Source organism: Penicillium soppii (genome assembly GCF_028829465.1).
Source record: "Penicillium soppii strain IBT 18220 chromosome Unknown utg000010l, whole genome shotgun sequence".
Taxonomy (NCBI): Eukaryota; Fungi; Ascomycota; class Eurotiomycetes; order Eurotiales; family Aspergillaceae; genus Penicillium; species Penicillium soppii.
In genome coordinates, this window is record NW_026643240.1 from 987,681 (window position 1) to 1,009,344 (window position 21,664).

General features: G+C 47.9%; 9 protein-coding genes across 9 annotated transcripts; 2 read left to right on the top strand and 7 right to left on the bottom strand.

The window, feature by feature from the left end:
- Nucleotides 1-1,847: 1,847 nt before the first annotated feature.
- Nucleotides 1,848-2,762, top strand: N7529_011035 (uncharacterized protein; the record flags this gene model as incomplete). Its single annotated transcript, XM_057246561.1, has 1 exon — nt 1,848-2,762. One exon carries the CDS (start codon nt 1,848-1,850, stop codon nt 2,760-2,762), a length of 915 nt encoding a protein of 304 aa, XP_057091910.1.
- A 371-nt stretch (nt 2,763-3,133) lies between these two features.
- On the bottom strand, nt 3,134-4,109 carry N7529_011036 (electron transfer flavoprotein subunit beta/FixA family protein; the record flags this gene model as incomplete). Its single annotated transcript, XM_057246562.1, has 3 exons — nt 3,134-3,216; nt 3,269-3,917; nt 4,059-4,109. 3 exons carry the CDS (start codon nt 4,107-4,109, stop codon nt 3,134-3,136), a joined length of 783 nt encoding a protein of 260 aa, XP_057091911.1.
- An 811-nt stretch (nt 4,110-4,920) lies between these two features.
- tah18 (NAPDH-dependent diflavin reductase) lies at nt 4,921-7,014 on the bottom strand (the record flags this gene model as incomplete). Its single annotated transcript, XM_057246563.1, has 4 exons — nt 4,921-6,412; nt 6,470-6,568; nt 6,619-6,794; nt 6,856-7,014. 4 exons carry the CDS (start codon nt 7,012-7,014, stop codon nt 4,921-4,923), a joined length of 1,926 nt encoding a protein of 641 aa, XP_057091912.1.
- Nucleotides 7,015-7,905: 891 nt separating this feature from the next.
- On the bottom strand, nt 7,906-8,816 carry N7529_011038 (DNA-directed RNA polymerase III subunit C31; the record flags this gene model as incomplete). The annotated part of the gene is made up of 3 exons (XM_057246564.1): nt 7,906-8,282; nt 8,353-8,599; nt 8,709-8,816. The coding sequence occupies 3 exons, from the start codon at nt 8,814-8,816 to the stop codon at nt 7,906-7,908; spliced, it is 732 nt and encodes a 243-aa protein (XP_057091913.1).
- A 316-nt stretch (nt 8,817-9,132) lies between these two features.
- N7529_011039 (uncharacterized protein) lies at nt 9,133-11,088 on the bottom strand (the record flags this gene model as incomplete). Its single annotated transcript, XM_057246565.1, has 1 exon — nt 9,133-11,088. One exon carries the CDS (start codon nt 11,086-11,088, stop codon nt 9,133-9,135), a length of 1,956 nt encoding a protein of 651 aa, XP_057091914.1.
- Nucleotides 11,089-11,112: 24 nt separating this feature from the next.
- Nucleotides 11,113-12,615, top strand: N7529_011040 (COP9 signalosome complex subunit 6; the record flags this gene model as incomplete). The annotated part of the gene is made up of 3 exons (XM_057246566.1): nt 11,113-11,575; nt 11,633-12,100; nt 12,161-12,615. 3 exons carry the CDS (start codon nt 11,113-11,115, stop codon nt 12,613-12,615), a joined length of 1,386 nt encoding a protein of 461 aa, XP_057091915.1.
- Nucleotides 12,616-13,666: 1,051 nt separating this feature from the next.
- N7529_011041 (OSTA/TMEM184 family protein) lies at nt 13,667-15,500 on the bottom strand (the record flags this gene model as incomplete). Its single annotated transcript, XM_057246567.1, has 6 exons — nt 13,667-14,428; nt 14,478-14,639; nt 14,704-14,829; nt 14,885-15,176; nt 15,246-15,396; nt 15,458-15,500. The coding sequence occupies 6 exons, from the start codon at nt 15,498-15,500 to the stop codon at nt 13,667-13,669; spliced, it is 1,536 nt and encodes a 511-aa protein (XP_057091916.1).
- A 570-nt stretch (nt 15,501-16,070) lies between these two features.
- On the bottom strand, nt 16,071-17,837 carry N7529_011042 (SAP domain protein; the record flags this gene model as incomplete). Its single annotated transcript, XM_057246568.1, has 1 exon — nt 16,071-17,837. The coding sequence occupies one exon, from the start codon at nt 17,835-17,837 to the stop codon at nt 16,071-16,073; it is 1,767 nt and encodes a 588-aa protein (XP_057091917.1).
- Nucleotides 17,838-18,694: 857 nt separating this feature from the next.
- On the bottom strand, nt 18,695-21,211 carry N7529_011043 (uncharacterized protein; the record flags this gene model as incomplete). Its single annotated transcript, XM_057246569.1, has 1 exon — nt 18,695-21,211. The coding sequence occupies one exon, from the start codon at nt 21,209-21,211 to the stop codon at nt 18,695-18,697; it is 2,517 nt and encodes an 838-aa protein (XP_057091918.1).
- Nucleotides 21,212-21,664: the final 453 nt, after the last annotated feature.

The window sequence follows — 21,664 nt, forward strand, 5'->3', positions numbered from 1 at the left end:
AGATGCGCATGCGCAGCTCACAAGGCAGTATTATTCACGCACGATCTATACACGTACCTGTGAAATCCGGCACTGCAAACAGCATGGATCCCGGCAGATTCCCCAAAGCGATCAAGAATGTCTCAGGATCAAGAGGAATCCAAGATCTGCAGGAGGAATGCGCAAACCGAAGTAGTAAAAAAGAAAAAGGCCAAAGAAAATCTAAATTCAAAATTGGAGCAGAAGCAGTTCTAATAAATATTATTCACGGGTCAGGCGGAAAGAAATGTGAAGTGGCGCAGATTGGCCAGAATCAAGAAGTCGTGACTTTTTCCATGGTTCATAGAGGGGCGATGTCATCATCTCTTCTTTTTTTTTCTTTTTGTTCTTTTTTTGTTCCTTGAACTATACCTTATACACGACAAGCTCGAACAATTAGTAATTTATTGTAGGAGCTACTGGTTAATTACTAATTCTTTCATACCATCTACAGAGACAAGTTATGACGAGTCGAGATAATCGCAAATATTGACGGTCGACACATCACATACAGTCCAAAACCTTATAAATCTGTACCTAGATACGTCGGAACGCGTTGTCGTGACTCGGCTCAATATATTTCCCAAAGTTAAATATTTCGGCAATTTCTACTAAATTAAATCAACGTGAAACATATTGGGTAATACAGCCATTTGATCCGGGGTGCTTCCATCTACAAGCCTCAGTGGATCCTTTAAATGACAGCTCAGCCCAGGCTGAGCTGATCGACCACGCTATAGGTAACTGTACCCTCCCGTCGGCTCGGGTTGCAGATTAATTGAAAATGCAATATACAATTTGAGACTTTATTCAGCCGAGATCCCGCCAACCTATTGCAAATGGAAATATGATCTGACTTTGCAATCTTGTAAAGCACACATTTTCGCCGAGTGTCTTTTTTAGCACTGATCTCATAACGCATGCGCTAATGTACTCCACCCAAATAGGGTAATTTACGATTAAGCACAAAACAACACATCCATGCAGGTGGTTATTTATACTCTGTACACTACTATTATAGTTATGGGAATCAATAGTCCGGTTTAACAGTAAGGTACACGGCTCTCTTCATGGCCAATCGGGGATAGTTGGGCACCGTGGCTGACAATGAAACCTCAGGTCAAGGGTAGAATCTGCGCGTTGCAGAGTTCCGATTGGTTGAGTAGGGTTCAATAAAACGACCCTGGATCGAAGAAGCAATAATATAGCCATTGTACTATGACATACTCTGTACCAGTAGGCAGGATCTGGCCACTCTAGCGCCGCCGTGACGTGTAGGAATGTGGTGGCCGTGCAACCTACAACATCAAACGCCTCGAGAGAGGATAAACCGAACATGTTTACCTACTATGTACGGAGTACATATACATAACTACATATGCAGTATATCTCCTTCGACGATCATGAGCCTTACATAAGCTCAAGATTCCTCCAGGGCTCAATCAAATACAGTCTGATACTTCTCTTGGGGCCTGCTCAAACCACATCATGGCGGTTAGCTACCGCCCTTCGCAATCACCTCGCTGTTGGGGTGGTCTTTCTATTACATTTTACAAATATGGACCTCATCTGATCTATACGCAAAACGAGTTTATCTCTCAGAGATTCTTTTTCTTGGTGTTTTGCTACGATCATCGAGTCTCCATACCACTTTTCTCTAGTGGTATGATTTAGGCGGAATCAGAGCCTGAGGCGCTACTGCCATCAACACTGGAAGATGCAGAATCTCGAAGACAAGCTGCAGCTGCCGCATTATTTGCATTGCATCCCGGTGATACTCTGAAGGTTGGCCGGTACCCATCCGCAAATTTGGAGAAAGTCAGTTCGCCATGGTATGGCTGGCACAGGACATGGAGGAAAGTCGATATGTCGCCGTCAAGGTGGGATTCACCTGGCTGGTTGAGTCTCGGCCGCGTGAGATTTCTGTCATGAAGCTGCTTAGAGAACATCCTCTCTCAAATCATCCGGGCAAAAACCACGTTGTCGAGCTCTTAGAATATTTCGTTCACGATGGATCTAACGGCTCGCATGCATGTATAGTCACTGACCAACTAGGAGGACACGTCGGGATGGCATTGTCTGACTTCGACTCCGAAAATCCAGTGCCGTACCAGAATGGCCGTAAAATTTCAATTCAGGCGCTACAAGCCCTTGACTACCTTCACCAACAGGGCGTCATGCATGGCGACGTCCACTCAAGAAATCTAGTCTTCGCCTTGACCTATAACATTGACGACCACACGGGCGTAGATATTGAGACAAAGAATCAACGAGGAAATGAGTCAAATGAGCCTGATGAGAAGTATACTCATGACGATAGGATCAGTATCTCAGAGGGCGGCACAGCAAACGTTAGCGTTATCTTAATCGAGCTTGGCGCTTCCAGCAGTTCCGCAAATGGCCCAAGCAATGAATATGCCTACCCAATTCCCTACCGTGCACCGGAAGTCCCGATGGATACAGGGTCAGTCACTGACAAGGCAGATATCTGGGTACTTGGCGGCGAGATTTGGCGCATCGTCATCTTTGTTGGGCAGCTGGGTCCGGTACCCGAATCACTACGGACGGCATGGCTGGACTCGGAGTGTCACCTCACGTCCGATGGCCTTCTGAAGAACTCATTCCCCGAAGACGAAAGGGAGCTTCCAATTGCTGAGGAATTCATCAACTATAAGCCCAAGGGATTGAGTAGAGATGAGACCACAGCCTTCGCTGAGTTTATGGGCCATTATTTTCAATTCTAACCGGCTAAGCGGATTTCTACGCAGGAACTTCTTCAGCATGTCTAATGGCATTCTATCTAGTGACGCTATGCAATAAACGCCTTAGAGAACCTGTTGTCAATTTACTGAGTGAATTATAGCTTTGCGGAGCCTAACAAACGAGGCACAGGACAATATTGCGCATACTGCAATCAGTAAGCTGCAATTGAATAAAAATTTATTTTCATTCATGTAAAGATCTAACGTCCCAATACATGCACATGCCTCGCCACACAGCATGGCTATCAGAAAATGTGGATGCGGAATGCGCAAGACAAATCCAGATCTATAGTGAGACAACATTTCAAGGCGATGGTATACTAGAAACAGTGCAAACAACAAATTCTGCGCGTTTACAGCGCACCAAGCTCCTTGAGCTTGGAGACCAGGCCGTCGACATCCTCGACCTTGCCACCACCCTTGCGCGCCGGGGGTTCTACAGAACACAATTAGCTCATTCCAAAAGAAAGCGCACTCAGGACACATACCGGTGACCTTGAGGGTCTTCAACCGCCGCGTATCCTCGACACCTAGATCGGCTAGGGTCTTCTTCTCAAGCGGCTTCTTCTTCGCCTTCATAATATTGGGCAAGCTAGCGTACCGCGGCTCATTCAACCGCAGATCCGTAGTGATTATCATGGGCAGCTTAGCACGCAGAGTCTCAACACCGCCATCAACCTCATGGGTAACCTCCACAGTGCCAGCCTCATCCTTAACCTCAACCTTGCTGGCCTGGGTAGCCTGGGGCCATCCCAGCAAACCAGCAAGCATCTGGCCAGTCTGGCCCTGGTCGCCATCGATAGCTTGCTTGCCCAGCAGTACGAGGTTGATGTTTTGCTCCTTAACAACGGCCTGCAGCATCTTAGCGATGGTCAGCGGCTCGGGACCGCCATCGGCCTTGTCTGGTAGGTCGATGTGGAAGGCGCGGTCGGCGCCCATGGCCATGGCGGTGCGCAGGACGTCAGGACATTTAGGGCCACCGGCGGAAAGAGCGAGGATATCTTCGACCTTGATGGGGCCCTTGCGCTCGCGCAGGCGGACGGCCTCTTCGATTGAGAGTTCGTCGAACGGGTTCAGGGAGTGCTTGACACCGGCGGTCTCGACGCCAGTCTGGGCTTTGTTGATGCGGGGTTTGATCTGTTAGAGCGAGAATGGTTGGGTTAATTCGTTTGCTCTCAAGTATATAGCGGGGAGTCATGGCAACCCCGGTTCTGGAAAGCTAGCTCCGAGCGTCGGTCGCCCGCAGCTGTGCTTGGAGGAAACAGAGGCGGGACATACTGCGTAGTCAATGACCCGCTTGACGGGCACCAATATCCGTAGGCTGCTCATTTTGTAGAATCTGTTGAACAGCAGCCAATTCCTGAGTTGGAGGAAGTTTGAATGCCCGGAGAGAGAAAGCGTGCGGTGACGGAGTGCCAAGAAATCAAAAACGCCGACGCGGCCCGAGTTTAACCCTCGTCGCACCACTAACCATCACTGCCAATCGTCTGCTTTTGCGGCCAGTTTGACAATATGCGCTTGGGGCCGGAGCATCGATTAGCTCGGCTCTTTTCCCTCTCTTTCTCTGGGGTTTGGTATACAATTAGAAGACAGCAAACCCCAAATCAACTTTGGAGTAGCTTAGATACAATATTTGGTGTGGGTGTTTCTTTTATTTCCATACTATACGTTGTATACTACCGATTAAAGTATATCTTATACAGCAACCCATATTGAAACAGCAATATTTGGATAAGGCAACAAATGAAGCCGAAAAGGAATTGAAGCCGAGAAGAAAATGACCATGGAGTACAAGTAAGCTCAAAAGGGACAGCACCTCGATTAACCTTGGTTATACGGGGATGTCATGATGGCCGCAGTTTTCCGCCGTAGTACGATCACCGACGCTGCCGAGGTTAACCATACAGCCTACATATGGTGACAGTCAATTCTGTTACATTTAATTGATTCAATACAAGTAGTTGTGACCGGCATATTCGCCATCATAGACCTGACAACGTGTAATTTAAGCCATTGAAGTTCTACTGGTAAATAGTGAATAGTCGGACTTCTCGGCAGAAACAACCCAAAGCACATGCTTCTCACATGCATTCGTTGGGATTTTATATTTGTGTTAGAATTAATCGAGTATTGAATTCGATTACCAAGTTTCTTGCTTGTACCGGCCAATCTTCTCCATTCCGATGAGATACTCCTCAGCCTGGGACCGGGTGAATGGCTGCCCTGGCACAGGAGCACCTCCGTGCTGGAACGCCTCAATAAGGGCTTCGCGTACCGCCTGAGGCATGCGTCCTGAGGAGCCACAAATATAGACTGATCCCTGCATATCATGCAGCAGGCGGAAGAAGAGCGGGAAGTTCTCGCGCACGGTATCTTGTACGTAGACTTTACGCTGTTGGTCCCGCGAGAACGCGGTCAGGACCTGGAGAGGAATGAGTTTGCTGAGCTCCGTCCACTCCTCTTCGAAGAAGAAATCAGATTCACGGTTTCGACCGCCATAGAGAAGGACTGTTGCGCCGATGGGTGGATTTACGCCTGGGTTTTGCTCGCGGTAGGCCTGGACTAGAGCTGCCTTCTCCCAAAGCATGGATCTCAGTGGTGCAATTCCAGTTCCTGGTCCGATAAGTACAGTTGCTCCAGTGAGTTGCTGCACTGAAGAGTTGAGACCGCCTGGTTGGAGCTGAACTTTTAGTGTACTGCCTGGTCGTAGTACGGAAAGATATTTGGTGCAGACACCCTCGCGGATTCTCTTGATCACTGTTTGGTACTTGACAATTGCAATTAGTAGTTCGAATTGTGTTTTGCCATCCACTGTCTCCTTGCGCTTCCCGCCACTAGCGATGCTGAATTGGCGGGCACGCATGACGGGAAGAACAGATATCGCGTGCTGCCAGGGGATTTTGACCGTATCAAACTCGTGCAGGATCTCGAGTATACTGCGACGTGGGCGTGTCGTATAATCCCATAGTTCGTCAAGATACTCGGGGTTTGTAAACTCTAATAAACGTTCTTTGTGCATTTCATCGGTTGTGTAGTGTGCAATGGTTGAGAAGAAAGACCTTCGCGGTATTCCCTTGATGTCGAGATAATCTATGAGGAGTGCGCGGAGGGTAAGGTTTGGGTATGAGTCAAGATTGGGAATGGGAGGCGGAGAAGGCGAGGTTCCAGTCGGGACAAGGGAAACTGGCTGATCTGCCTGATCTTGCCATCCCATCAGATCGATAAGAGTTTGAACATCAGTTACATTACTCTTCGGTGTAATGGTAATCATGTCTCCGGGGACGTAAGAGACAGTTTCTGGGACGATTAAGGTGACATGGCGCACATCCTGCCAATGATTTTGCGGGGTCACCCGTCGATTTTCAGTCAATGTCGCGGATAGAGTTTGTGGAATCGGACGAAGATCGTGGTCGAGATTGTGTAGCCCTGGGTATTCATCTGGAACTTGGCTTGCTTCCGTGACGAAAGGTTCGGACGCTGGGGCAGACTCTTTTTTCTTCCCTAACTGCAATATCCACTTTGGTGGAAGCTGTTCGTCATCTGGGATTGGATGCTGCCCAGCAGGGAGAGGATGTCTATCTAGCAAATGCTTTCGGAAATCTGTCATCCATGGTAAAAATGTTCCCTCTAGTCTGTTTATATATGTCAATATAAGTCACAAACAACGCCGCATGATAGAAAAAACTGACCCTTCTGGATGCTGCTGATCTGCTTCGCCTGTAGGATAAATTTCATTTGCACCGAGCTGCAGTAGGCGTTTATAGAGCTTGCGAATTGCCCAATTGAATCTGTAACAATCAGCTATTGAGGCTTGGGACAGCATAATAGACAAACATACTTGGGATACGAGGTATCTCCTAACCCAAAACAAGCAAAATTTATTCCGTTCAAGAATGTCGGAGGCAGCTTCTTTAGCAGAAGCGACTTCCAGAACAAGCGCGCGTTCGCGGGTAAATCACCTTGTCCAGTGGTTGACGCCACGAATATAGTAAGCGTGTAAGAGAAAAGTGTTTCCTGTGTACATCAGACATGGCTCTCTCATTGGATAATCCTGTTTATCAAAGCAATCACATACCGGCTTGCATTGGTTCAACTCGGATACATGCGTTGCAAAACGAAGTCGCTCTGTCAAGGCGCCCAATTCCTCGGCCACTTCTTGCGCATTACCCGTCTCACTTCCATATAGGATGAGAACCGACCGCTCTAGGGGCATCGGAGTGTGGTTATCTCCCATACTTGAACTATGATGTTGCTCTTGTCATTTCTTCCGTTATGATTGCCCCTCCAAAAAATAATTGCTGACGTCATCCAGGCCCGAGATCGGCCTTTGGAGTATACAACTCAAGAAAAGGAAAGAAAGCAAAAAGAGAGATCATACATAGAGAGGACCTGGTTTTAGCTGAAAGTGCTGCATGGATGATGGGAAATGCGTGCTGTGTGTTGCCCTTAACTTTTGACTTTAGCCAAACCTCAATCCATCCGTCAATACAATACATATCACAAATCTGTATTGATATTGCAGTTCGTCTTTAACTCTGAGCTTTGATTTCGCTATAGCTCTTGCAAGCCATTTCGGTCCTGAAAGAGAACATGAACATAACGAGATAGATCTATCAATAATTCTTGTACTATGTACGACTATGTATATAAACAACTTCACTGATTGGTCCAATATAAGACAGTCCACAATCCGTGGATACATTAATGAATGACTTAATGATAAGTGCAAAAGGTTAAACACAGAGGTGCAAGGCAGACATGGAGCAACGATTGCGAAAGGGAGGAAGAGGGAAAAGAGAAAAAAGAGGAAAAAGAGGAGGGGGGCTTGTGATACTCAGCAACATCATGCCTTCCTAAAACGATGCCAAGTCCGTTCTCCCCAAAAAGGACCAGACGGAGTACTGAGAAATGGAGAATTACGGGAAACAACCATGGAAGCCAAGAGCAGAGGGATGGGATGAATGATCATTGTTCAACTGATCTTTGCAGAGACACTGGGTTAAATACATCGATAAAATAAAAAGCTAATGATGCAAAGCCATAATGAGATTGGATAATGTGTTAGATCGCTAGAGCCACAGGAAGGCTGAATAGAAAGGAAAAGTGGGTATCGTGAATCTGCATTTTAGAAGTCTTCGTCGCCGCCGCCGCCACCGTCATCGTCGCCCATCTCATCATCTCCGCCGTCGAAGTACTGCTCGGCGTTGTAGTCACCACCCATGTCATCGTCATCGTCAGAGAAATCGTCATCCATTTCATCCTCTGCTTGCTCTTCATCCTCTTCAAGCAGATCGGCCTCATCACCCTCTGCGTCGCCATCGTTTTCATCGTCATCATCGCCGTCAGCTTTGCGCTTTGAAGGTCCGGCTTCATCTTCTTCGTCCTCAAAGCCGCGCTTCACGCCAGCGGCTGATGCCTGTGCCTGGTAGCCATCTAGTGAGGCGTCTGGTCGGAAGTTGGGCTGGAGCGTCGGCCACAGGTCGCGAGGAAAGAATTTCAAGACTGTGTGTTTTGACATTCCCAAATCAATCGCCTGGTATCATTTCGAAGCATTCAGGTCCGAGAGACTTACAGTATGACTGTCCGGTGATCTTGGGAAGGGTGCGGCGCTTCTTCTGATAACGGCCGGAGTATGTGGGCATGCCATGGAAGGGATCAAAGTTGGCACGCGCAGCAGTACCCTTTTTGGCGTTGGATGAAGAGGCATCGAGAACGGAGTAAAATGGACCGTCATGGAATCGTTCGCGTAGTCCTCGATAGTAGTCTACCTGGATTTGTTCCGCGGGGCTCAACTTCCGCGCAAATGGGACGGTGTATTTCTGATTGTAAGGAAAATTAGATTGTCTCTTTCTCTTTTCTGGCATTGGGTATGTTGATTGACTTGGAGAGAAAGATTTCCTGGAGAGCCAGGCCAAGAAGCAAACATACAGGGTAGAGAGGGGTTGGAGCTGTGTCAGGCTCACCACCAGGGTCGGCATCCCAAGTGAATTCCGTGCCCGGCGGCTTTCTACCCTTTGGTGCTCCGCGACGCGACATATGGAAGAGTCAGATATTATTACTGTGCAATGGATAGTCGCGAGGTCCCAAAGTGATAATGACTCCGGAAAATTACAATTCTTCACCGCCCACCCGAAAGGCACTAGGGCTGGCAAATTGCCCGAATTGCTTCCCCGCGCTAAGATAACGAAGCGCCGATCTTTACTATGCGAGCTCTCAAGCTTTAGATGTATGGATTTCTAGACATGATGGAAATCATCTAATAGAGCACTATACAAATTTTCATTGAAGAATATTTCATTGAATATTAGACTCAATTCATACAATTAAATAGTCATATTTCTCTCCGAAGAAGTTAACGCCCAGCGGTTAAAATTTCAGCACCACCAGCTTGGACTGGGCCCAAGGGACCCTCTTTCACACGTTGTTGTAGGGTTTGCATGATATCTTCAAATCCTTCCACTTGTCCGCCTGTTTCTTGCAACCGGTGGAGCAATGCGACAAGAACATCATGCTTGGCAGTTGCCACTTTCCAAACGACATTTTGAGAGTCACTTGCACCACCCCCGACAAAATCTGCATATGTTTTTGGAGGGCTGAAAAGATACGGAAGAAGGGTCGTCAGCGCAGGTGGTGTGAGTATTGCCCATGCGCCCGAAAAGGGAAAGAATCCTCTAATAGCTGGGGATAGCTGACCCAGATCCTCCTCGGACGGCAGCTGGAACCGGGATGAACATGAACTGGCATGAGCAGGGGCTGGAGGCGAGGATTTCCAGTTGGCAGTCGCAATGGCCCGCATGAAGCTTATGGCTGACAAAGCGATGTCCTTCATCACTAGAACATCAGCAGTTCCGACAATGTGGCCCCAGAAAGCGGGATGTTTGTTGAGGTATTGGAAGTAAAGAATGCGTGCTGCTGCAGCTTCATGGTCCCAGTCAGTTGGAGTTTGACCGGACGTGTTCAACTCCATTGATTCAGACGCCCCAGTCCGCTGTGGTCCATGGAAAATCTTTGCGAGGACATCCAAAGCTTCAGCATTCGGAGGATTTGTGGGAATTGCCAAAACAGGATTGGCATTATGTTTGCCTGCTTCTACAAGAAGCACGCGAGGAAGTGAAGCTAGAATGGCTAGGTGACCCGTGGGTACTTCTCCATGTGCCCATTGTGGGGCTTGAATGGTGAGAGATCTATTAATGCGGGAGATAATCCCATCCAGTAGGGAGGCGGGGTTTTGCAACAGGTGGTTTGGATACAGCTCGGCGTATCGAGCTACATATGCCATGATTGGACCAGATAGATAGAGTAGGTCCACTGCATCCAGTTTGGACTCATCAAGATAGTATGTTAGCACCCTGGAATGCAGATTTTGTGCAATCAGGAATTCTAGAGCAGGGGATGAACCGGTCGAAGCAGAATGCACATAGCTTCGAGCGACAAGACCCGGCCCATCGATTTCCAGTAACTCGCGGAAGAAGCTTAGCAGTGTCATATGCATCAAAACATCGCTTAGTTGGACCATTTGAGTTGTTGCAAAGTGCAAGAGACTGTTGCTCTGGTATTTAGCCTCAATTTCCGGAACTTGTGCTGTTGAAATGATGTCCCAGCGAAGCTTGCCGGCCTTGACCAACAGCGCCATCAGTCTCCCCTGTGAAATGGTACGTTCACGTTTAGACAGACCACCAGGGGCATCATTTTGAAGGCTGCATAGCCCAAAGAATAGTCCGTAGACATCCTTATCGGTGAATAGCCTCCTCCACATGAGTCCTTGTCCTGCATGGCTCCCATCGCCTGTATGCTCATATTCTTCGTTTTCGAGATTGTTGGTCACATCAATTTCCAATAGTGCCCATAATGTTTCAAGAGCAGCTTGCGCGACTTCTGTCGAAGGAGTCGAGAGCCAGAGCTCCACAAGCGAAGCCACCAAGTTGGCGTCGCCGGCAACTATAGCAGCTTCACTGGAAGATTGTGCTGCTTTGGCCAATAATGACAGAGCAAGAAGGTTTATCGGCGGTGATGGGGCCTTGAAGCCAGCGATAATGTTGACGGGAGGATCGACGGATTGAAGATTGGTGAAGCTAAAGTATGCCGTGGCCCTGATTCCGAGGGTAGTGATGGGTGTAGGGTCTTCCTGTAGTATGGGTAGGAGTGATGCAATTTGCGATACAAGAGTGGCTGGAACCACTGGATCAGTCGATTCAATGAGCTGCAACTTGAGCTTCTCGATGAGGGAAATGTCCAAGGCCGTGGAGGGGTCCTCTAGGACCTTGGTCAGGTGTGCTTTCACCTCATCAAAAGTAGAGGGAATAGTCATGGTGGGAAACTAGAGCTTTTTGCAATGAACAACCACCGCTTCGTTGGACAAGAAACACCTCGCGTTGATCAAAAGTTGAAGATGGCGCGTTCTGGGCCGCGGGGAAAGCTGCCTCAGGATCAGCCAAACAAGCCAAACATGACCGCATCACCGAGCCTCATCTACTATTCTGTCATTTACAACAGGTTTCTCTTCGTTCCAACACCACGAACCCCAATAATGGAGCCTCCTCACTCTCTTCTGTCCCAAAAGTCATCGGACTCCGGCCTTCATATTCAACTACACCCTCTCGTTCTCCTCACCGTCTCCGATCAAATCACCCGACACGCCGCCCGTCAACAGAAAGGCCCGATCATTGGCGGTCTTCTGGGTCAACAGAATGGAAGAGAGATAACACTCGAACATGCTTTCGAATGTCCTGCCACTGTGGGACCTGGTGATGATATTATCTTGCCCGCAGCATGGTTTGAAGAGCGCTTGCAGCAATGTACGTGAACCCCCACCGGACTGTAGGCAGCTCGTGTGAATACTGATCATGCTGCAGTTAAGGGTGTGCATAAAGACCCAGCTCTTGACTTGGTTGGATGGTGGTCAACCGCTCCATCAACTGGGCCCAACACTGCTCACCTCCCTCTTCACCGACAAATACTGCAGGACTACAACGAGTCAGCTGTTTTTCTAGCCTTCCACCCCTCACAAGTCCAAGCCTCAGATTCGGATGGCTCCAAACTTCCTTTGACGGTATACGAGAGTGTGCACGAGGGCGAGACTGGCCCCGATGCAAGCAAAGATATGCAGGTTGATGGCGAAGAGCCAGCACTGAATATCAGATTCCGGGAACTACCATATTCGGTGGAGACAGGAGAGTCAGAGATGATTGGAATTGACACTATTGTGCAGGCTTCAGGTACCGCTTCTTTGAATGTAACTCAGGAGCCGGCCAAGCACGCAAAGAAGTCCGAGGCAGATAAACAGAGCTCGCAGACCGAGCTCTCACAAGAAGAAGAAGAATGTAAGTTTCCCTGTGTCGATGTATGCACTATCACCCAATAGCATTAACTGGCTGAGACAGTGATCGCAAGCCTCGGCACTCGTCTCAACGCCGTCCGCACTCTCGAATCCCGTGTCTCTCTCATAAAGTCCTATCTCTCCGGGTTATCAGAAGCAGATCTTGGCACCAACGCTTCAAAAGACAATGAATCCATCAAGCTGTCACACCCAATTCTTCGCGACATCAACTCCCTCCTTTCTCACCTCTCCATTCTGTCGCCGTCAGAGCAGAGCTCCTACGCCACCGAGGTTCTGTGCCAAAGCAACGACGTGCAGTTAATCTCACTGCTCGGCCAACTCGGCGAAAATATCAAGGCTATGCGTGATCTGGGCCGCAAAACTGCTATCATTCAAACTGGCCGCCATGTTGCTAAATCACGCCAGGACCCCCGCTCTGCTATGCAGAGGGGGTTCAATCAAGAATTCTTTGCCCAGGGTAGTGGGCCTGTGACCACAGAGAATGAGATGTACTCTTGATAGGTCTTGTCATTCATTGACTTTCCCTCTATGATCTACCTATGAAGATACCCCACAAATGGCACAATATGCCCAATCTTAGGTAGCTTTTGCTTCACTTAGACCGTGTTCCTGCCTGTGCCGGTCTCAAAGCCTAGAAGACCCTTTAGACGAGATGATGAACTTTGATATGAAATCCATACTTCTAGCAATGAAATAGATGTTTCCATATACATCGCACCAGCAATGTTGAATAATATTGATCAGAGCCACTGAGGCATGTTTATCTAAGTAGTCATACCTACTCGGACCTCTGCAATTTACAAACATGATTAGAATCTTTCACAGACCTTATTATATTCATGATCGCACCAATCTATGGCCGAAATATTTTGAACTTTTGACTGCAGAACACACTAGTTGCTGTATAATCAGAAAGGAGAGATAGAAGATGTGAAGGAAATATATAAATGGTCGATATGGAGCATCTTTGGAATTCAAAGATGATGTTTACTGAGGTATCATGCACGTAAATTGGAACCAAGCTACTTATGATGAATTATTGAGGTTGTATAGAAACTTGGTGATTAGCCCCGTGTGCGCTACCGAACGGTTGGGGCGAAGGACCGAGTAGTGTCTGTTTTTGGGGCTTTGGGGGGGGTTCCGCCAGATATACTACCTACAATCAGGCTGATCCATACATCATATAGACATTAAGGGATTGGATGAGAAGTTGGAAGCGAGGGCTCGGATGAACGCTAATACTATACAAGAAATATGGCCCTCCAGCGATGCAAGGTATTGTGCGAGAATGGAAAAATGGGAATATGACATCAAACAGGAGAAACTGACATGCCGATATGGTAACTGGCGGGTATCCATATCCAAGAAAAAGGACATAAACAGACAGTATAAAGCGCAAAAATCTCGAAGTGCTCGTGGGTAGCGTGAGGTCAGAACAGTAAAAGGATCAATATGTTTGTGTTTTATGCCCGAAGGAACAAAGCAAAACCATAGAGCGCTGTGCGAGTATGAGAGATATACCGAGTCATAATTGGATCGTAGGCATAGATCATGTGTGGTAGCTGGTGGGGTACGGAGGCGGCGGGTGAGAGGGATCAGGCATGGGCATGGGGGCCTGCTCTCGGAGAGGGCCATCCGATGGGTATGGGATGACTAACGGCTCCGGGTACGGGTTATTATGACTGAAAATCGGAGGATCATCATAGGGCGAGGTGCCTTGCCCGTAAAAGCGGGTGTTTGGGTCATGCACATGGTCGTCAAAGTCGGATGCATAAGGCGAACTGCCCATAGGCGTAACGGGGTTCGGTTGCCCATGGGCCAGAAGAACCGCGTCCTCATCCGGCGTATCGCGACCCGTCCGACCTGCAGACATTGTGACTCCGGCGCCATGGTAAGCCGTGCCATGTTCAGTGAGCTCGCTGCCTTCTTGAGAAGGCTGCAGACCGATTGTCTCAACTTGCGGCCGGTAGCTGGGATCAAGCTGTCGGTGCTTACGGCCTACGAACAGCCAGCGAGCACTCCGTCCAATGGCTTTAAAGAGGTCCAGCGGATTCATGGCATCAACCAAAGCCCTCAAACCATAGTTTCCGCCTTCATATGCACGCTTGCCGTTGCCGAAGAAGTCAGTCACTTCGGTGGACTGATTAGCTAAGATGTAGGGTTTCCATGAAAAAGCCCAGAGATGAAGAATGCCGAAAATTGCCATTTCAACATTGATCATCAGCTCTGGGAGACCGGTTTTGAGGTCCACAAGGGAAACTTTCTCTGTAGCTGCGATAGCGCCTTCGGAGACCAAAAGGTTGATGAGGGTCTAAATTAGAGAAAGACAGGTTAGCAAACGGAACTTGGCCAAGAATGACGAAGACACTTGCCGACTGCCAGAATGAAAGGAAAATGACGAGCTTAATGGACAGGATTTTCAAGAATGGCGAATGTTGCTTGATATCTTTGCTGGTCTGATGGTAAAACTGGATCAGGCAGTACATGGCGATAGTGACGGAGAGCGACTCAAAAACGAGAGTCTAACATGACAAGATTAGTGAATTGTCAGGATATAAGACCAGAAATTGCGCGCCAAAAACATACCCAGATATGCGCAAAAGCGGGATTGAGGGACTCCTCGCAGTATACTCCAAAGGCCTGAGTGACGACGGCGACGATGGTCATAAGAACGCGCATAAAACAGTATTGGAAGACTCCAACCCAGACGATCTGGACAACAATTAGCGCCTTCAGATTCTTCAGCATATAATCATGTCCCTCTTACATTAAACCATGTCAACCCACTGCGCGGGGTCCGCCAAAGATGCCCCGCACAGCATTTCTGCATCCAATTCAATGGCCAGAGCCATTGTTTTGGTTGAATTCCGCGGAAGTAGTCTTTTTGGCTGTGTAGGTCCGGGGCGATGTAGTGGCACATGAGCGAGAAGAATGCGGAGATACAGAAAGCTTCGTAGCAATCGCCGATTACCTCGAAGTAGACAGAGTCGTGGTAGAAGAAGATGCTGAGCCATGCGACGAGCGAGTAAACGGGTACCATGAAGAGAATGCGAATGATACTGATGAAACAAAGACCCATGTTAGCAATGTTTAGGCCCCTAGCCGCGACTACCAACTCGGGAACTTACTGTCGCTGCTCGATCGGCTTGCTGTAATGTGTCGCATGTAACATGATTAAGACTAGCGACACGATACAGGCGATGATAGCGCAAGCGCCGCCCACCAGGAGTGCCAAGGAGTGAAATGTAATGCCGCCATCCCAAAGTGCAACCTCATCGACTTGTTTCGCGAGTTAGTCACTGCATAATTCACGAGAATGGGGAAGAGGGGAAGAGCATACTATTCAGTGTCTCAGTAGTTGAATTACAGACTGGCCAGCCCATGTTGGCTGCAGTATGGGTAAGAAGATATAAGGAGGTTGTTCACAAGTTGAATTCCGATTTTGTGTTTATCTTATCCGGATCGCCAGGGGAGACGCTAAAGACGCCACAACAATCATGAAATGACAAGACAAGAGAAAGACAAGAGAAAAGCACTGGTTTAGCTTATGCGGCCTGGTCAGATCATGTTATCTTTCAAAGAAAAGAAGAAAAAAAAATCGCTGATGGATTGACATTCAAAAAGATCGTCATAAGCCGGAAGGCTTGGTCTATTTTTATTTTCTTGGCTTTGTGCTTGTAGCCTTAAGTGTCTGACTGACGCCCTAGCCTCACTACCAACCACCCTAGCCTCACTGCCACCCATCTCTAATACCAACTTTCTGGCTGTTAGATTGACAGGGCGCGAAGCCTCGAGTACCTAAAAATTACATAGACACAAATGCTTACAGCATAAGGATGTTATGGATCTTTGGATAATTGGATAATCTCCATGCACATCGGTGCAAAGTTGCTAGACTATTGTACATACAAGGCCCAAAGCCAAGTCGTAGATTTGATACTTTTCTTCATATTTCAAGAGCGCCAGAACTCTCCACGACGTCCGCCGCGCCCCCGTCCACGAGGTCCGGGGCCAGATCGAGGTCCAGGTCCGAATCTTTCCGGGCCAATGTCCACAAATTGATCCTCGTCTTCGAAGGTGATTCGCCGCATCTCATCACCACCGCGACGGGGAAATGTGCCCTTTTGAATAAGCTCGTCGAATTGGTCCAGGCGCTTGTCGGCAACAGGCCGTGGGACGGGAAGGTAGTAGAGTTTAGGCTTGGCGTTGGTGGATTTAAAGAGTTCATCCAGAGGCTTGAACCCCTGGCCAGGGCGAGGCGCGGGCGCAGGGGCCGGGTTAGAAGGGCGGCGGTCGAATCGCTCAATATCGCTGCGCGGACCCAAGGGAGGGGTTCGGTTGAATCCTGACTCCCGCCGTCCGGTAGGGGCAGAGCCCACCTCGGCGAGCGTAGCAGTAATTCCTTCATCAGATGTTTCATATCTCACTTCCCAACGAGGCGCAGCGCCAGCACGGTCACTAGATTTTTCTTCTGTTTCAATCCATTCCTTGACTTTGTCGTCTGGGATAAAGTCTGCACGGAGATTCTTGCGATTCCGTTCGTAGGGCCACACCGTTCCATGAACGGCAGAACGGACCCGAGAAGCAACTGTAATACTGGTAAAACGGACGAAACAGTGGGTTTTGATAGAATCAAGGTAGAATTCGACAATTGGATCGGAGTCTGATGAGGTTTCGGGGGCGGATGCGAGGCTGGAAAGGTGTTTGCGGAGAGCACTTGGCTGGAGTGGACGCATCAAACCGTCGATGTAAAGAGAAGCAGTTGCAGGATGCAATGCTGGCCCCATATCTGCATCTGGAATCGCGATATCTCGAGGAGGAGATGATGGGTGAGGGGACACACCGGTGGGTGCAAACAGACCGCGGAAGCGGGCGTCTTGCTTGCCAGTGAGCTTTGGCAAATTGGGTTGTTTCTCTGAAAGCGATGTTTTGCGTTGACTCTCCGATAGAGTGTAGCCTGCAGACTTCTGGTCGTTGTTCTCTTCGTCGTCTTTCAACAACACATGTGGGGTTGTTTCCTTCGCGCGAGCCTTTCTGTTCGCAACTTCTTCCAGGGTAGGAGCAGGGCTCTGACTACGGCGTTTCCGTTTGCGTGTATCCTCCAAAGCTTCCTCTGCTGGAAGGGGTGTTGATAGCCCAGTATCCACTTCGGAGGTTTGAAGGGCGGATGGTGTTGACTTTTCTTCGGGCTTCAAAGGAGCTTCTTTCTTCGCGGTTTGGATTGCTTCGATCGCGGGGGAAGAAGAGGTTGCAGCTGGGGACTGTTCTTTTTCGGGAATTATATCCTTTATGTGTGCCTCTTCAGTGGGCTTTGCGTCCCCCTCAATTTCTTGTGACTTCACATTGGTTGCTGCCTCAATATGTCCCTCATCTGGCTCATTTGCTTGTTTTTCTTCGTCGTATGCCTTGTCCGACACTGAAATTGGCGCAGGTGATTCCTTTTCTTGCACAGTTGGCTCTTCCTGTAGCTGTTTGGATTGTTCGGATTGCGGTTTTTCGGGTTGCGACTCTGGTACTAAAGGAATAGCATCTGGGCCAGGTCGCTGTGGGCTGGCGTTTTCTTCAGGAGCTGCAGCGGTTTCGGTCTTATCTGTCTGTGAGTCAAGCTCCATCAATTTATCAATGCATTGCTGCTTGAGACGCAGACCAGTCAGAGGGACATTGTGCTTTTTGATCTCAGCCTTCAGTTCAGCCACCTTCCACGAGGAATAGTCAACCATGGTGAGAAGGTCCACGCATCAAATATTGAAACCTTGGATATTAGTTAAGTCAAATGCGATCAGTTGGTTGTACCATAAGACAATTGTAATGCAATGCAGGGATTGAATCTGGGGACGCGATGGAAACTGCGCGCCGATGATGTAGGGCGCTAGCCGGGTTTGGACTTAGCGCTATTCTTGATCCGTAGGGAACTTTTATGCTGTATGCACAATTACTAATATGGGTATAATCTATAGTTAACGTATTCGATAAACGAAGCTGCGCATGTAAGCCAGCTGCGCAGCCGGAACACCATACTGAATGCGATAAATTACAACTTAATAGCTCGACAATGAATGTATTGAAAGACTGTTCCTTATAGCTTATTGCTTTTCATACGATATCCATATCCAGCTACTTTAGAGAGATTAGGGAATTGTTACATATCCCCGGTAGTTAAGGTATATAAATTTGTGGCTCCAAGCAACGTAATTTTCGTAACCACAATAATCTAGTTTGTAGATTTCCTGGAAATTATTACAAGGTGTTAAGAAGTCTTATCAACAGCTATCTACAGATAATGAAATAGACTAAACTTGTGGTTGGTCAGACATCAAGTTGTAATTTGTCGCATTTACTATGATGTTCCGGCTGCGCAGCTGGCTTACATGCGCAGCTCGTTTACCGAATACGTTATAAGATCATACATAACTAGCTAAGTCCACATCAGAGGAATAAGGATAATATTTGAGTGAAAAAAAGGCTGCGGTTATTATTATAGTTTGATAGTGTCTTCTGAACTTTACTCATACACTCAGCCTCGATTATTATCACTTGGTTTCTCATTACCTACCCAGGTAGCATATGCAGGTAAATTTCATAGAGATTTTGCAAGCGACAGTATGATATTCGAACATTTCCCACCTCTCACTTGCAGCTCAACATGAGATGACCCAACACTTTGCTTTTTGTCATCTATCTTGCACGATTTCACAGCGAATGGCAGTCTGATAGTTCCACTAGTACCCTGCGGATAACAAACTTTAATATAAATCTCATCCGTTTGGTTGTTCATTTTCCAGCTTGCCTGAATAGATCCATGGGGAGTAGGGACTCTGCCCTTTGCCCATGAAACACCAGAGGTAAGTACCGCAGGTTCGAAGGTCCATTCAGAGAAACCGGGTGCTGCAGACTGAATACCCAAAACATATTCAGTCAAAACAAAGGTTGGAGCGGCTCCCCAGGGATGCGCATGAGAGGTATACAGGTCTAATCCTGGTCGCCCATCGGGAAATATGTACTCCCAGGCGGTACCGGTGGAGTATTCCTCATTGGTGATCATAGCAGGCCAGAATTGAGATAGCAGGGTTGAGATTGCGGAAGCGGTAGAAGAGGAGTGATTGGTACTAGTCCGAGAATGTTGAAGGATTGCCTCGAGTAAGAAGCCAGATATAAAAGGGGAAAGCTCTGCGCTGGATTCGTCGTCGGAGCTGGTCTTGTAGCCGATCCCGTTTCGGAGGGTGGTAAGAGCTGCAATGGAAGATTCGGCTTGGGTAGAATTGGCGACGTTTGCGAGGATGGCCCATGCGATGCTGGCAATAGAGATTTGATTGGGAGACGATATGCTGTCACCGTAGGTCCCGAGTTTGTCGTTCCAAAGTTTGTTATTGATCGTTTTGTGCATGCCTGTAGCAATAGACTTCCATGTTTTCGATGTATCTATTTCTCCTACAAATTCCGCAATTGTGGCCATACGATTGAGGGTATAGACCATAAGAGAAGATGCGGCGGTCCCGTTGCTATCTCCTAGGAAAAAGGACCCCGATGCCAGACCTGAAGAGCTATCAACGAGGGGAATGATTGCCTCTACCCCGGCCTTGACCTGCAGCCAGTATTTTTGCAGGAAGGCTGTATTTCCCGAGTCGAGATAGTATCTGGCAAATGCATTCAGGAAGAGCATTTGGTAGTCCTGGAGACCGGCAGAGTTGTAGATCGAAGTATATTTGGAAGATTGGCCCAGTGCAGGTGACATTGAAAAGTACCCTTTGAATTCGCCAGAGGCTATTTGCCTGTCAATGAGATAGGCTAGGGTGCCATTAATGAAATCATCTCTCTGCGTACTTGCAGCAATAACGCGCAAGGTGTGGCTGAAGTCTCCAGACCAGACAAGTCTGTCTCTTTTGGCACCATCCAAGCAAACCGAGTGTTTGTTTGGCATGACTCCATATTCTTCGAGAACAGATACATCGGTCAACGCATTTTTATAAAGGATGGTGCCGTTGATGGATCGAACCTCGACATCCTTCACCAATGCCGCCTGATCTTGGTATGGCCCAAATCCCCAAGTGCCTGTGTACCTATCTGCTGATCCGGCAAGAAAATTGTAGGTTGGTTGAAGGGCAGAAAATGGGACGTGAGCTGCGAAAGTATTGTTTATAGAAACGTCATAGCCGGTTGGCTTGATCGTCGTTGAGACGCGGAGCCACTGTCCCTCTTCGATTTTGAATGGCAGCGGATAATATGAGACAGGGCCCCCTTCCAAGCTCGTTTGATTGACCAAATTATACCCATAAGCAACTGCAAGCTTGTTTGCTGGAACAATTGTTCGGTTGGTGTTGAGGAATGTTGAGTCTGGATAATCACTGGTGAGAACGAAAGAGGGGCCGAACCCCAGTAAGCCGCTGGCAACTCTCCAACCAGTGCCTCCGCGTACGATCTTAGTGCTGAACGACATCGTATAGTTGGCATAGGAGGATCCTAATGCTGACTGGGCTGACTGTTGCCCACGCAAAAAAGCCCCGTCACTGGTGATCTCCCACGTCGAAGGTGCCGCATTCTGCTCAATACAAGCTTGTTGAACAGTTCGGGGACCAAGCGCCCATATCTTGTTATAAACAGAGTTTGAACTTTCGAAATAGCCGGGCAGTTGATCAATAGGAGCTCGATCATTGAAGGAGCGAATGGCAACGCCGCAAATGCGAACATTGCCATGTTCAGTGAGTAAACGTAGTTGGTGCCAGCGTAAGCCTCCTTGAATAAAATAAGACTCTATTTTTCCGGACGCAGTGACATTGAATGTCTCGATCCGGAAGGTATTCGCTAGACCATTCGAAAATGTCCAAGGGCCATCGCCAGATGAACTCTCTAGGCCATTTCTAGCTTCGGTGTATTTGGCCTCTATCTGAACTGGCCCTGACAGGGACTGAGCTTGAAACAATGGAAAACCACCCACTTCATTGCCATAATCCAGTATCACAATAGGATGAGATCCGGATAGAGTGAAGCAAGTGTTCGAACCATTATGATTGGAGGTTTGAGATCCAATCGAGTATTTCTCGGGGTAAACAATGAAAGGGGCTCTGATATAGATGTGAGCAATAATCCCAAATGACATTGATTCAAAAGTATAGTCGCATTCTGCTCACCTTCCTTCTGCTACTGATGCAAACCCAATTGATCCAATACCTATTGCCCAGGCATAGACATTTCCGGAGAAAAGCATATCGGCGAGAAATTCTTTTGACAAGTCAACCGACAGTTCTCTTCTGTGTTTGTGAAAAGAGAATGCTTGAAGATTTTATCATCAATTAAAAAGGGCACTGATGATCATTTCCCCACATCTTCCGAGTGTTTGGACTCGGTCAATACAACCCCGGAATTCCCGAGAGTACGGTTTTGAATTGCAGTGTTTAAGGCAAGCTTGAATGTTTACCCTGCATGTTTGCTGAATGCCCTTTCGCACTAATTAATACCGAATCGGGTTGTGGGGGACATACGGGAAATACCATTTGAACAATCTCAACCAATAATTTGTTAGCATTGAACAAAGCTACTTTTGCCTCGGATA